At 40.2% G+C, this 15,861-nt stretch overlaps 2 protein-coding genes across 5 annotated transcripts in view; one reads left to right on the forward strand and one right to left on the reverse strand.

Moving 5' to 3' along the window:
• The window catches only part of LOC105699908 (protein tipE), a 31,451-nt gene extending 30,914 nt beyond the window's left edge, over positions 1–537 (reverse strand). For both annotated transcript variants that reach the window (XM_012425327.1, XM_012425329.2), the window contains exons 1-2: positions 452–537; positions 112–286 (exon numbers count right to left, since the gene is read on the reverse strand). The gene's annotated coding sequence lies outside the window, so the exon portion shown is untranslated. The remainder of the gene's footprint in view (positions 1–111; positions 287–451) is intronic.
• A 740-nt stretch (positions 538–1,277) lies between these two features.
• LOC105699766 (hrp65 protein) lies at positions 1,278–15,837 on the forward strand. Of its 3 annotated transcripts, XR_001104059.1 has the most exons (14): positions 1,278–1,696; positions 2,438–2,596; positions 2,662–2,880; positions 3,073–3,374; positions 3,647–3,942; positions 4,032–4,222; positions 4,564–4,651; positions 4,773–4,792; positions 14,227–14,274; positions 14,379–14,452; positions 14,652–14,742; positions 14,959–15,051; positions 15,271–15,346; positions 15,616–15,837. XR_001104059.1 is itself a non-coding variant. In XM_012425048.1 (9 exons), the coding sequence occupies exons 1-9, from the start codon at positions 1,424–1,426 to the stop codon at positions 8,807–8,809; spliced, it is 1,779 nt and encodes a 592-aa protein (XP_012280471.1). In that variant the 5' UTR covers positions 1,278–1,423; the 3' UTR covers positions 8,810–10,595. The 3 variants fall into 3 exon arrangements, 1 of the variants encoding a protein (XP_012280471.1); XR_001104060.1 differs by lacking the exon at positions 14,959–15,051; XM_012425048.1 differs by lacking the exons at positions 14,227–14,274; positions 14,379–14,452; positions 14,652–14,742; ... (1 more) ...; positions 15,271–15,346; positions 15,616–15,837 and adding an exon at positions 8,579–10,595.
• Positions 15,838–15,861: the final 24 nt, after the last annotated feature.

Raw genomic sequence — 15,861 nt, forward strand, 5'->3', positions numbered from 1 at the left:
TGACCGACTTCCTACTGGAAGTAAGAAGTAACTGGCTATGTACATTGCCAACCTCTCTGTCTCACTCTCTTCCCGCAAATACATGTCTAAGAAACAAATAGGCATACTCACTAGTTCGTGCTTTCCGACTGGTATTATACGGACCACTTTACGTTTGCACAACCGTGCGTCGCATAAAGATAGGAGGAATATGAGCCAAATACAGATAATCTTGAATCGTCATACTTTGAGGTGTCCCGAGTACGAAACTCGGCGGGAATAACTTGAAAAGGCAGTTTCCTCGAATCTGTAAAAATTCAGATCCAATTTAGATAAAAAACTCATTAGTCCAACGCTTCACTCTCAGTGGCGATACACAGTGCCGCCAGTTTCTCCCCAAAATCTTTTATCACTTAAAAATAAAAGAGGATATCTAACAAGTTATATAACCTTGATAATAGATTAAAATTACCTTTGATATCTGGCAAGTGCTCCGAAATCTTAAGCAAACATGTAAAGCTGATCGCAAGACGCACGAAAATAAGTTCCATTGAGAGCATCGGGTGTCGCACAGAACGCGGCGCGTCAATGGATCGGGGATAGAAAACCGATCGTTGACGCACCGCGCTCTGTGTGACACCCGATGCGCTCAGTGAGACTTCTGCGAGAAAGGCGCGCCGCACATGCGCGTACCAGATCGCCTCAACTAATCACGGGGGCGGCTTTGAAATTCGAATCTTAGAAGCTACGTGCGCCTGTAAAATACAATGATATTTATAATCCACAATTAAACCTAAACTAATAAAAAAGAATTCGTTTGTACATACCATTAAATGAGAATATGGACATTACCGTACAGCGTTCTCCAAAGCAGACAGCCGGCGTCCGATTTTCTGTTCACGCTTGAAACGTGCAAAACAAAACGACATATCTGATATTCGCAGATTATAATTCGCTACAAGACTGCTAATACATCTTCTCGAATTGGAAGTCTTTAATCGGGAATATTCGTGGCGTATTTCGCAATCACGGCACCGAATTACGTACACACACTCACGAGGCTCACCAAGAGGAGAAGGGACGTCACTTCGTGACGTGGCAGTTGGTGGCAGCACTGATTCAAACGGACGACCCCGCGCTCGGAGCTCTCGGCGAGCCGCGTGACGCGTCAGCCAATGGGAGCTCAGATCCGAGCGCCTCGACCAATCAGCTTCGTCCATCGGGTCGAGCGCTCCCGGCATGCACCACGAGGCGCAGCAAAGCGAGGGGGAAACGGAAAGAGCGCCCAAGCAGGTCTCCTGTCTCCGGTACGAGTCTCTCCGTTGATAGACGCCGTAGGGGAAGTATCGTCCCGAGGAGTAGCGTCGCGGTGCCTCGACTGCGTGGAAAGAGTGTAGCCGGCGTTGCTCGAAGGTCATTATCGAACCAAAGCGGCACGCCGAAGATGTCGGAGGGGAACGTGAAACCAGAGCCGCAGGCCAACACCCCGGCGAAGGCGGCTAACGAAAATGCCCAGGAACGTGCACCTGGAGGAGGCGGCGGTGGCGGAGGTGGAGGCGGCGGCGGCGGCGGCGGAGGAAATGTCGGCGGAGGACCCGGAGGTGGCGGCGGCGGCGGTGGCCGCGGAGGCGGAGGTCGTGGCCGAAAAGGAGGTTCGCGATTTTCCGGAGGCCGAGGAGGCGGCCCCGGAGGCGGTGGAAGACCCAACGAAGCCATGGTACATTTACTTTTTATCCGCGTCCTTTTATTTTAACCTACACCCGGGGCGTCGTACTCGCCGCCATCTTTGATAACCAACCACGCGGTAAAGGCTCGACCTTCGGGAAATATTCGAAGTTTTTTATTGATTTTATTTTCTGTCTTAAGTCGTTCTTTCCTGTGGGATGATGGATTTACGAACGATATATAGGGTTAGTTTTATGATGGGAAAAATTGGACTTTGCTGGTTCACGCGAATAGGATCATGGGAAACGTGGTTAACCTTACCGGTAGGTGCGCAGTTTCTGATCGGCTTCGTCTGGGCGAAAATACTTCAAATAGGTTTCTGTGTGGGGAAGCAAATGCTGAGGGAAACGGGTATGATTTATTAGTCATTTAGTTGAGGACGATTTTTTTGTGTGAAATACTTGATTTTACGAAATACATTTTATTGATCGAAGCACGCGGTCAGTCAGTAAAGATGGCGACCAGCGCGTCAGAAATGGCGGCGAGGCGACGAAGATGGCGACGCAAGCGTGGCGGCACAAAGCACCTTTGATGTTACTTGAAAGGTTAAAATATTATTTGAGGTTAATTCTGCAAGAGGGAACATTTTTTAAATAGTCTATTTCTATTTCCTCGATGGATTTTTTTTTTTACTTCTCATTGGTATTAAGTTACCTCTCATGTGGATGAAACGTGCAGCCAATCGGTAATTTCTGGTGATTGTAACTTTCCTGATCGGATTGTAATATTTCAGATGAAAATGAATGACACGATGGAGGGGAATATGGATAGTTTATTGTCCGAGGGTATGGGTATGACTGGAGGTATGATGGGCATGGGTCGTGGATCCATGCGTGGCGGTAGAGGTGGCCGAGGCGGAGACAGAGGAGGCATGACAAATCGTTCACAAGATGTAAGTTCATATATTAGCTGATGCTTTTTTAACTATTGTTTCTATTTTAAAAATTGTCACTTTAGGAACGATTAATGGAGAGGATAATGTCCATCAGTGGACCTACACATGAACTACCACCGCAAGATACCACAGAAAAGAAATTTAGTGGCCGTAATCGGTTGTATGTTGGAAATCTGACAAATGATGTTACAGAACAAGAAATTCAGCAAATGTTTGCGCCATATGGAGAGGTTTCTGAAATGTTTGTCAACAAAGAAAAGAATTTTGCATTCCTTCGCATGGTAAGCATTCAAGTGATATGGATACATATATATGTAATACTTTTGTCCTCGATATGATTAAAATAATTACCGTTTGAGTTCTGGATGATAATATTAATGGCTGTATTTATTATGATATTGTATTGCTTTGATAAAAAAAGTGTTGCGCGTAGCTTGTCTATATACTAAATCCGTTGTTTATGATCATTTTAGGATTATCGAGTAAATGCTGAGAAAGCAAAACATGAACTAGATGGTACGATGCGTAAAGGACGTGCTATCAAAGTTCGATTTGCACCTCACTCATCAACCATTAAAGTGAAAAATCTTACGCCATGGATTTCCAATGAACTACTAGAACGAGCTTTCAGTGTATTTGGAGAAATTGAACGAGCTATTGTTATTGTGGATGAACGTGGAAAAACTTCGGGTGAAGGAATAGTCGAGTTTTGTAGAAAACCTTGTGCTCAGCTGGCTTTGAGGAAGTGCACGGATGGCTGTTATTTTCTCACAGCGTGAGTTTTCTTTCAGCTATAAATTCATCAGTCACATTTTTAAGTTTATTTTCTGTGATTATAATCCCCGACGCCACTCTTGTATAACTTTGTAGTATATGAGTGCCAGAAATAATTTGACGGGGTAGAATAAAACAAGTCCGGCTAGGAAGCATGATGTGGTTTTTTCAGTGCCATTCCATGTGCCGAAAGTTAGGACACATCATTAAAAATTTAATTTATATAATTTCAAAATTGAGTTAAATAATACATGTAGTGAATTATCTCTCTAGTTCTCTACGTCCAGTCGTCGTGGAGCCATTCGAACAGCAAGATGATGTGGATGGATACCCAGAAAAGAATTTACCCCGTAAAAATCCAGAATTTTTCAAATCTCGTGATGTTGGTCCTCGATTTGCCCAAATTGGTAGTTTTGAGCATGAATACGGAACCAGATGGAAACAGCTTCATGAATTATATAAACAAAAAGAGGAAGCTTTAAAAAGAGAAATGGCAATGGAAGAAGAAAAGCTTGAGGCACAGATGGAATTTGCGAGATATGAGCATGAGACTGAACTTCTTCGAGAACGTAAGCACTTTTTTTAAGTTGCATTGTAAGTTTTTCTAGTTTCCCCATGTTCATTTTTGTAAATTTTCATATTATAATTTTACACGCAGAATTAAGAATACGCGAAGCCGATCGTGAGAGGCAGAAGAGAGAATGGGAACTCAAGGAGCGACAAGCTGAAGAGCAGCGAACTCGTGAAGAAGAATTACGGAGAAGACAGCAAGAAGAGATGGCTATTCGAATTAGAAGGCAGGAAGAAGAACTACATAGACGCCAACAGGAAAATAATATGTTTATGCAGGTATGTAAGAAACAGAAAATCAGGTTTAAATAGCTGCTTGACAGTTGCTTCTGTGAAAACAGTGTTGTTCGTAAAAGTGGAAGAACTGTTAACATGCATAACAGACAGATAAAATATTGCTTTAAATTATGTATCTTAATATCAAACTGGTTATAATTACTCATTTATAGACTGCTATAGTGACAATCAGTAAGTACAATAATATTGTACAAAAGCACAGATATCGTCATCACGGTTATAAAGAATATCGTTAATGGGGTCTAAAAGTATCTACTTTGCTTTTGGAATGGTGGAGAAATTTAAATTCAGATTACAGCAGAACTTTGATTTATTTGTTTCAGGAGCAAGCAATGCGAGGAGGTAGTGGTAGTGGAAAGAATTACGATTCCGTCAGTAATAGTGATCGAGATGGATATGGTCAAGCTGATGGTTAGTATTGTTTAACAACACAACATGCAATTAACTTATATTTTAATTGAGTTTACTGAGTTTTATTTTGTTGCAGTTTATATCAATATGAAATTAATATTCTCCTTTCGTCTAATTACAGGTGCGAGCAACTTACCGGTGGTAATGTATCCCTATTTATTACTCTTATATTTTTTTCTGATACTTAAACCTACGACATTCTTTATCAAATTAATGAAACTTTTTCTTTCCACCGCGGAGTACTCTGCGTACATCTTTCATCTTAAGATGAAAATAATTTTATTTCATACGTATGAGAAAGAACTTGCGTTTAAAACGCGAGTATTTATAGTAGAGTTTCTAGTTTACTTTTTGCATGACTATACCCAATGAAAGAATTATTAATGAATTAAGGCCTCTGGTGTACCTCGCGAGCATGCAACTACAGAGTTCTAATGTCTGCAACGTTATGAAATTTATCCAGTGAAGTGAGAAAAAAAAGTTCAATCAGTTAACTTGATCTAGACGAGAGAGTGATTACTGAGAGCTCGGTATTGTCATTTTTAATAATTTACATATTGAATAATTAAAGCATGCGGTTTTTTTACGCGTGGAGGAATCAATCGCCGCTAATCGCTGAAAGCATCGTACAAATGTAACCACCACCATAGGTTACGGCATATAATATGAAAGTTACATAGTTGCATGAAAAAAATGTTCCCTGAAACTGCCTGCATAGGCAAGGGAACAATATATTTGTGCACTGTTCTTGCTGGTTTATTATTGGCATATTAAATAGAGCATAAGATTGGGACTGAACGGTTTACCGTTGACCACATTGCGAGGAGACCTGTTACTTCGATTTTATTTAAATGAAGATTTAAACATCGTATCCTCATTAGTCTGGCAGAATATTACGAACTCCGCGAACGTCCGCTAATATTTCATTAATACAATGGATAACTCCAAAATTAATGAATAATGAAAATCCAATTCAATTTTCTACGTTTTCATAAAACGTATAAAGCATTCTATATTTAGCTGGCAGAAAAGTGTTCCATTGGATTCATTCTGTACTAGTTAAAGCGAATCTACGTAGATTGGTTTAAAGTTTACGATAGAACATTAATCACTCGAACTTGCATCGATCATAATATTAACTCTGCAAAATCTGATTACTTCAACTATTAATTGAAAACCCCAAAAGAAACTGAGCAGCTTCCCGTGTGCTGTACCGGCTTGTCCCTCGACTATGAGACGTATCCTGAATGTTGATTATTCAACATAATTTGTCTCCTCCCCTTTATTTTAAAATAATTGTCGTCGTACTGTTCTACTTACTGAACCATGAGTATTGCTCCATCACTTTGGGGTGATTGAGTTGTGCGTTGAAACGTTACTTTTGAAACGACAATACCTGTTTCCCTGCGAGATTTCTTTCTTTTTTTTTTTTTTTAACCGGGTCTTTCTAAAAACTAATGATCGCCAGTATGCGAATAAAAACGATCGGTTTATATGATTACATTGATATGCTACGATTGGCCTCTCCACGTGTTTTGCAGACAGCAGACTCTGTTTATTTATTTTATTCATGAACCTAACTGTGATAAGATGTAGATGACATCTAACCATGAAACTATATGGAGATTAGTAATACGAGGATGACGGTGAATGTCGAAGAATGTTCACATGTGATGTCTAGTAATTGTTACATTATCATTATTTATGTACCTCCGATTAGTTCCATGGTGATATACTCTATCAGGACCAAGAAATGCCCAATTGTGCTAGACCTTGTTAAAACTCACGAAAATGATTCCGCCAATTCTTAAATTTATGCATAGAACCTTATAAAATGAGACCCACTGAATCTAAAAGGAAGAATATTTTCAACCCCTTTAAAACATGGCATCCTTACAACTTAATCGTTTGTATATCACGAATGAGAATCTACTCCTGCACGTGGACCTTGTCTGCATTTTCTCAGGCTTCTCTAATAGTGATCTAACAACAGTTAATAAAAAGTACTTTTAATTCATTCGAAGGAATCTCGAAAACTGCAATGACGTCATGGAGCTTGTGGAGAGACTTTGATCACGCCTCTTTACTGCTCGTCTCGCATGTCAGTCTTCGGTTTCCTTTTAGATTTTATAACGATTCGGTATCATACAATTACCTGGGAAACTTTTGGTTCTTTTTTTTTTTTTTTTTTAACAACTGCGAAAATAATATGCCATCAAAACGATTTGAAATTCATTTGTCTCCGCCAACGTGTGTTATGTAAAATTATATTGACTGGTATTTAGTTTCTTTTATTATGTGTCAGAATCAAGAAACCTGGTGAATAGACGTTGATATTTATGACAACAAAAACCAATTTGGTTTGCGATGCCAAATTATTATTAAACAGTGGACATTATATCGTAAATGGAAGCGTGAAATAAATTATGCTTTTCCTTTTGCTCCACAAAATACAGTATTTGTGCGGTTTTGCATTTAGTATATAAATGTGATTGATTCTGAGATACGAAGAACCTGAACTATTCCGAATAGGTGGTCCTCTTTTAGTGGAGACCATTAGCACCTATTAAAATTGGATACGTTTATTAAACTATTCTTTCAGGAGTATTATCTAGGAGTGATCGGTACCCGTTAAGGTACCACGATGACACCCTGTATATTTACTGAAAAATCAAAAACTCCGTTTCCCTAATTCAACGTCTCAGCTCCAAAATCAAGCCAAACGTTATTCCTGTGGGAGGGACATCCTCTGTCCAACTCATATCGTACTTATTATAGAATACTCTCCCTTATAACAGTGTTCCTCTCGAGAGCATAATTTGATTAGTCCATTGAACGAAGCATCTTGGAACAATTTTAAATGTAACCGATAATTATTGCTCCCTCTATATTTTCTAAAATGTTATGCTACCGAGAAGATCGCTCCTCCGTGTATATATATATACCTAGTACCGAGAAAAATCTGCGGTTTAAAATGAAGAAAGAAAAAAAGAAAAAAAAAACTTGTTGAAAGTCTACGTGGGCATTTTCTTGGTCTGGCGGTACATATTAATATATATTACAGGTACACAAATGCGATACAGTACTGAAATGTATCCGTGAGATGTATAAATATTAATATTAACGTACACGCTACGGGTTGTGTCTGAATTCGTTTGGTGTCTACCGCGTGGTACGTCCTTCCGTTTTCGGAAAAGTTGTTAAATCAATTGGGGGTTAAATCTAAACTCAATAATGATACGACCAACTATTCCGATAACCGAGAAACTACGACGCGAGAGCGGGGATGTTTTCCTGGCGAAACTTAAGTGGAACGTTTTTCCCTCGAATTAAACAAAATTTATTTCACCGTTCAGGAGAGGAATGACAATTAGACTCGTTTATAAGCCAGGCGCGGAATAAGAAGTCGTACTCCACATTTGTTGGAGACTGTCTCTTATATTTACAGGGGACATTTACATTTGTTTAACTTACACCGCGTCTCGACTAACATATTACCGCGCATACGATTCGTTGCTACGGCTCCCATATTTCCCTCCTTAAAATTGAAAACATCCTACGTAAAGTTTCCGGACGAATTGAGACCCAGCCGTAGCCCCGTTCCTTATAAAATAGCGCGGCGCAACGCCGCGCCCTCGCTCGTCTAATTCACGCAATTGCTAACATTGTGTTTTCCCCTTTCTTTTCTATGTGATTTGACGAAAATTGACGATGACCTGTGTGCTGCTGTCAAACATGGATGGTCGCCCTGAAACGTGTGAAAACGTGTATTAACGGTACATCCGAACAACAAAACACACTGCGTGTTCTGCTGCGTACGAAAATGTCGCTTGACGGGTTTTGACAATGAAAAAAAAAAAAAAAATTACGCAAAACAAAAATCAATACGAATACACGCTTTGCCATTTGACGCATCACGGATCGCAGGATCCCAAGTCCTTCCTGGATGCGTACAATAGCATGGATCGAGGCACTCGCGGGGTTTACAATGACGACCGCGGTCAGATCATGGACCTGATGGACATGAGGGTTGAAATGGGCGGTATGGGCAACATGGGTGGTAGCAACCGTGGAAGCAATAGCGGTGGTGGTCGCTGGCAGGGCGGCAACGACCGCAATCGCCAGGACGAGTATCCTAATAAGAGGAGGCGCTATTAAGGGAGTCCTGTTGGGGGATTCGGAGATGTCGCGTCAGGAGTGCGTCGCTCGAAAACTCGAAGGAATCGTCCATGTCGATCGCATTGCATATCGGGATGCCCGACAACGATTAAACCACGGTCTCTCTGTGATCAGCCATTAAATCCGTTCGCCCAGGGAACCATTCGGAGGAGTCCAAGTCTGTCTTCTCTTCTTGATTAAACTCGGGAAATCCCCGGAGGTGTCAAGAGTGTCTAGGGATTTTTTAAAGTCGCCGTCCCAAGTGCTCTTCCACGTGTCGAGGAAATTCTAGGTCGCCCCTGTTGGCGGAAGTCCTCAGGCTGGCGTCTCTGAGATCGTTCTTGAAACTCGGTTGCGATGCCGTGATAGCAAAAATGAATTTTCAGACGAGATTACGATGACAATGACAAAAATGACGACGCTTATCTTGGCAGATGTCGGCTTGGGGGTCGAGGATTTCCATGATGTGTGGAGTCGTTTCGGACGATTTTTGGAGTTTGAAAGGAGAAAAGGCGAACTTTAACTTCGAGGTGGACGGTCGTGTTTAATGGCTCGTTATTGGGACTGGGATGTGCGATTGGGTTATTGTTGTCGGACGTAACGATGTAGGGTAATCGACGTGGAATATTCATTTCAAATGTTCTAGCAACGCGGTGTTTCGGAAACAAGCAGATTAGACCTTCTAATCGAAGTTGGTTTCGCACGGCAATGTTGACACAGGTCATATTCCGAATCGAGCACGGCTCGATTTGTACCTTCGATTAGACAACACGCTGCTTCGCTTATTGCGATTATATTACCAGTTATCATCATCCTGCTACCATCGCTTTATACATTGCGTAAGGTTAAGACTATCGTTAACTGTAAGGACACGCGGGTGGTTCGTGACAGAAGTGTGAACGTTTGCCCTCCGGAACGATTCTAATTCGTGCAGAAAGTTGAGAAGGAAGGATTATCGATCTAATAGTATTACGAGTCTAGGTACGTCTCTTGTCGGTATTATACTTGTACGTTCATATGTGTCGCGAAACATCGACGGTGATGTCGCTGATGACAAGAACTGTACGTTCTCATTGTCCCAAGCTTTATGGAGTAATTAAACATTTATCATTAGAATAAGATCACTACGATTAAAGGGCCAGCCACGCATACGGGCTACCTGAACCTGTGTGAAGTATCTTATTCGTCGGAGACAAACTTTACCAATAAAGTTTAAACGATCTTTAAAGGATATTGTTGGACTGGATTTGTCACCGATCAGAGATTGTCGGACGCAGTCTAACTGAGATTGGTTTTTTCGTATCGCGTATATTTCTGGATTTTAACAGTGTAATTTTTCTATTAATTATACGATAAATTCTATTTACAAGGTGATGTTCGTGATCGTTATAATGGACTCGAGACTTCGGAATGTAGGCACCTCGGACGGTCTCTCTTCGGTACAATTATTCATTTTTGTTTTCATGCAAAGAAATTTAACAAAGGAAAACAAACCAGTACCCCTGGTGTATGATGCCTAACAAGGTTTCAATTGGACTCGTGATCAAGGTAGAATATTATGTCATTTTATTTATATATATTTTTTTTATTTAGAAACGAAGGTATAAACGCAAAGTACTCGTCTGATTACTGCGAATTTGTACGGTTGACGACTAATTAGGTGACACTTTTATAAGCCGTGACATCAAAACTAACTTTCGTTCGGATGTAAACATTCTTTTGCGTTATCATTTTCGGACCTAATTTGACATTTATAGCAAACGAGAATAAAGGAGGTAGAGGTGAAGTAGTACTAATAATCAAATGATTGACTTCAATCACGTTGTCAGGGACTCTTGGTTTTGGCATTTCCTTCTTTTTTTCTTTCCCCCCCTTTTTTTCATTTTCTTTTCTATGCGAATGTTATGAAATATTATCACTTGTATGGATTTAGAGGTACACGGTTTGATTTTACGTATGTAGACTTGATATGAAAGTGCGAAACTCTATATCATTCCCCGTAAATTGTTTAGAGAATTTATATTCTATTTTTTCGTAACTTAATTACGAGCATGAGAGTAGAAAGTATTTTCGGCACTTTGAAAACTGCCCATCAGATAAAGAAGTGCCGAGGCACATTTTTTTTCTTTTTTTCTTTGTAATTTAATGAATGATTATTTACTAACACCTTTGCTCCTTTTTTTTTTAACTTCATTTCCACCTGGGATATACGTCTTGGTAGGCTGTTAATCTTTACCCATTATTTTTGCCGTTAAGCACTTTGAAGAACACTTGGTTTATTGTGATAATATTCACCGTCGATCACCCAGTAGGCAACTTTGATAAGCATGTCGGTGATAGACAACCATCATTACTATGACTGCGAAGAAAATAGCAGAATGTGACCTCTTGTGATACCTTACGAACATTGTTGTACGACTTGATACTCCGAATACTGGATCCTCGAAAACTAGTTTTTTTTTCTTTTTTTTTTTTAATTTAAATCCCACTGACCTAGTAGCGCCAGTAAACGAATATTAATTTATTCACAGTGAAAATGTACATTAATTACCTGGGAGCTCTGGTATGGTCGGAGGTGTGCAGGGTGAAGCTGCATAAATTAATGTTTAAAATGTACCGGCACACCAATGATTGGATACACGTGATAGGCACCCAGCGAAGAGCGATGCTCGTTTTCTGGTATTTTCACCTAGAAGTAGATAAAACACCAGTAAACGAACGTCCACTTGGAGCGCAATTAAGCTCGTACCTTCGTTAAAGTTCTCTACTCGATTATCCATTCATTGGTGTTTCCATATATATATATTGATAAGGGAACGAACCTAATTCGAAACCCGAGGGGAGTTCTCTGCTGGTGCGTTTACCCTCTATTCGAGGGTAATGAATTTCCTATACACCGTATGTGTCATATATACCGGCGAGTTAAGCAATGAGCAAAATATGAGAAGTTATGACAGCGAGTGACCGGCGTAATGTCGATCGATCGGTGCCACTGTGTGCAATCGATTGGCCTATGGTCGATCGCACATATGCGGCTGGTCGCTGTGGAGGGATTTCTTGAAATGAGACACTCATCTATATGGCTATCAACTATATGACCCGACGACAATGGCGAGGGCGGGCGTATACCTTGGATATGTGCGCCCCAGTTCCCGGTATAAACTGATACCTGGCACCTGTGCATACCTTGCGCTGTCAATAGTGGCGGGTCGTTACCATGCAATCTGAACATTCTTGATCCGTGATCCGAACGTCGTTCGATCGCGGCGGAATCGTTTAGGCGGAGGAGAAAGAGAGAGAGAGGGGCAACACTCACAAGATATAGGCTTACTTACTTGAATCCACTAGTCAATGAACCGCTATGCTGAGGTGAGTAGACTTTGTGAAAATGTTACTAAACTTAATGTTTCTACCTTACACTTGGGGTGGGACGTCCATGCGTAGGCAAAGGATACAAACTGTGGTTTACTTGGGGCTGATTTTTTTTTTCCCCCGGGTTCCACGGAGGAACCCGGAGGCTTTGTCATATCGTCGGGTTAATGAGAGTATAATTGGATGCACTTTGTTTTACAGGTTCTCGGGGGAGACACGGGTATCGTTTCTATCCTTTGACGTATGCATGCATCTCTACTATACGTAATACGTACACTGGGAGACATCAATGCCCTCCCGTCCTGCACAGGCGATGCCGTATCTGCAGGGGAGGCATTCATGTCCGCCATTGTACCTTTGGGGGACGTTCGATTACCCTCAGCCTCGGAATACATTCGACACTGCCATCTCGACATTTCGCTGATTGTTTACCCTGTTGTCACGTACACGACTTTGCTACGAATTCTGTCCGCATAGATACTGCGAGGGGGAGAAACTAGGTGGCGATTAACGAACCCAATGTCAGGCTTTGTCGGGTCCCAGGTCTTCGACTGGTGGGACTCTGTTGTTTAAACTTATTGATAAATGTTGCAGATCCGATCCAACGAACGTGTCGATGATACGCGGTTATGTGCAAGGCCATGCAATTTTATTGTCGATCTCATTAACAGCCCGGTGTATGTCTCTTCTCGCCTATGACAACCAAAGTATTTGACACGCGTTCTTTGACAAAGGGTTGTCTAGGCTTAGCATTGGAAAACCGGGCTGTGGACAGAGCTAACGTGTGTGCACTGATTATCGTTAACTTCGCCATTCTCGCTGAGAACAGTCGTGGAAGAACAATCGCTGGACCTGTGGTTTATGCCTGAAAGAGATTACGAGATTGACACTTGACGTCTTACTTTGGGTACCGGTCGGACTTTCTTGATTTCGACCAATTTTCGGGCATCGATGAGAGTAGTACAGAGACTGATAGCCTTTAACAATGTATGCTGGGTGGCTTCGGAAAGATCCGATGCGGTGATCAGGAAATTAATGTTAACTGATTCTACCGATCAACGTTAATGACTGATAAGACGTGGGGAGGTACACTTCGAAACTCGCGAGCTTTGAGATAACAATCGGAGACAGGGTGTACTTAATGCACTTGGAGGGACAGTAGTTAACAAGGATCCATTTTTTTTTTTTTTCTTTTGTTTGACAAGGATGCATTTTATATGACCTGGGTGAAAAGTATCGGTCGGTGAAAATTGATTGTTCTGTTTCATTGTTCGACCCTCTCGTCCCCTGAAACCCTTCAATTTGTCGAGGAGAATATGTGCTTACATCTGTTCGCGTACAAAAAAGATGCAAACGATTTCGCTTGCAAACAATGAGATCCTTAATTCGGGAATTGGGTTTTTAAGATGATCGTGCTTCAAGGAGATATTTCTTTTTTTTTTACTCGCGCAAAAATTCAGTCATTTGTTTCGACGATTTTCTCTTTGGGACCTTTAATGATATGTGATATGAGATGTCGCGTTTCTTTGACGCGGGATCTTCAAGATTTCTACGATTTGCGCAACTGAGGTTTCTCTGTACTCTTTTCGCCGATATTCATCGCACGGGACATCAAATGTCACGTAATGACCGCTAATTGAAAACAATTTCAACATACGTTCGTTGTTAACCACCTTTAAACCTCATATCAGCGGACTGTACAGTGTGATATACAGTGTCTTCCACTGTGATTAAAAAAAAAAAAAAGAAAATCATTGGGACACCCACCCTTCCGTTACAATGAAATTGAATTAAATTAATAATCATGAACTACACGGTAGCCTTGCTTATTATTGTCGTTTGAACAGCACTAGACTGTGCGAAGTGAGAAAGAAAAAAGATTAAAAGGCTTACGCTAGCGTAGCAACAATTAGAATTTCATTACTTACTACAAGAAACTCGAAAAAAAAAAGTAATCAGTGGAACGTTTAATTTGGCTGCGTTCTCGTCCAATAATTCAAATTAATTGTTGACAAAGTCTAAACAAGCTTTTTCTGTGATTGCAGACGCTGATAGCAGCTGCTGGTTGACGCACCTGTGAATTTCACTTTCAGGTAAGATTAAGTAACCGATAGGAAATGTTAAAAAAAAAATAATTAGTGCTCTTACTAGTATACTTTATGCTAATTCGAATTGTTTTTGTTTTGGGTTGTTACAGATTGAAAATCCCCTGACGGTTTATTGATGATCGTGAACGTCAATTTTGCAGCTCCTACTTCGTTGATGAGAAAGGTGAGAATGCTGTGAAAATGTTTCTTAGGTATAAAAGTAATAATGATAAGTCGTGTCTATTTTAAATGATGAGTTTAATCTTTCGGGTCTGATTGCATTGATGTACAAAATCCCAACGTGTGCTGATATCACTGAAGAATATAAATTATATTTGATTATATTATTAGTTTTTATGTATCAATATTTCTCTGTATTTCAGGACGGGAGTCGGGTGTCACGCGAGATGACTTTTCTGTAGGAAACCGAAACATACTCAACGCTATAATTATACAAAAAAAAAGAAGAGCAAGGTAAGAAATGCCTACCATTTTATTTCAGCTAAAAGTGTTCTTTAGGTTTAAATATAAAATGAAAGGTCATGTCTATTTTAAATGATGAGTTTTAATCTTTCGGGTCTGATGACATTGATGTACAAAATCCCAACGTGTGCTGATATCACTGAAAAAAATAATTTATATTTGATTATATTATTAGTTTTTATGCATCAATATTTCTCTGTATTTCAGGACGGGAGTCGGGTGTCACGCGAGATGACTTTTCTGTAGGAAACCGAAATACACTCAACGCTATAATTATACCAAAAAAAAAAGAAGAGCAAGGTAAGAAATGCCTACCATTTTATTTCGGGTAAAAGTGTTTCTTAGGTTTAAATATAAAATGAAAGATCATGTCTATTTTAAATGATGAGTTTTAATCTTTCGGGTCTGATGACATTGATGTACAAAATCCCAACGTATGCTGATATCATTGTGCAAAAAAAAATATGATATTTAATTATATTATTACTTTTTATATATCAGTATTTTTCTGTATTTCAGGACGGGAGTCAGGTGACACGAGATGACCTTTCTGTGGGAAACTGAAACTTACTCAACATTGTAATTTTACACGAAGGTATTTCCACTTGTATACTGTAGTTCACTTATATATACAGTTCTTTTTCTTTTTCTACCGTAATTATTTGAATCGTAGGACGACATCTATTCGTAGACCAATATATTTGACTGCCCGCTGTTACACGATTTAAATGATGATAATTTTGGCTAGAGTACTGAATACCAGATGACAAACGTTTCGTTCACTTACTGATCGCTATCGGTCAAACTCTTCGTTGAATTCAATAAATTGTAATGATTTTCTAAATGTATGTGTTTCTGTTACAGGTTGAATTCCGGGAGTGTGATGGTGGCAGAAGACAAAGCAAATCGAAACAACATTAGTAAAACGTTCCCAGTGATTTTTTTTTTTTTTCGGGACACTTTTGTGCGTTATACTACCAATATTTATGCTCTCTGCCGGTGTCGTTATGGTAACGGCTGATTCTCTCAAGATGCGCTGAAATGATTAACTATGTGACAATGAAATAAAGAACCCCATTACCATGACGAAACTCCGTATGGAATGACCTC

This window comes from Orussus abietinus, unplaced genomic scaffold, assembly GCF_000612105.2.
Source record: "Orussus abietinus isolate OABI.00-Male unplaced genomic scaffold, Oabi_2.0 scaffold10, whole genome shotgun sequence".
NCBI lineage: Eukaryota > Metazoa > Arthropoda > Insecta > Hymenoptera > Orussidae > Orussus > Orussus abietinus.

Excerpts from the sequence above, each read along its gene's own strand:
- LOC105699766 (XM_012425048.1), top strand. The coding sequence starts at position 1,424 with ATGTCGGAGGGGAACGTGAAACCAGAGCCGCAGGCCAACACCCCGGCG. Across the intron at positions 1,697-2,437 it reads GAAGACCCAACGAAGCCATG|ATGAAAATGAATGACACGAT; the intron begins GTACATTTACTT and ends GTAATATTTCAG. Across the intron at positions 4,652-4,772 it reads TGGATATGGTCAAGCTGATG|GTGCGAGCAACTTACCGGTG; the intron begins GTTAGTATTGTT and ends GTCTAATTACAG.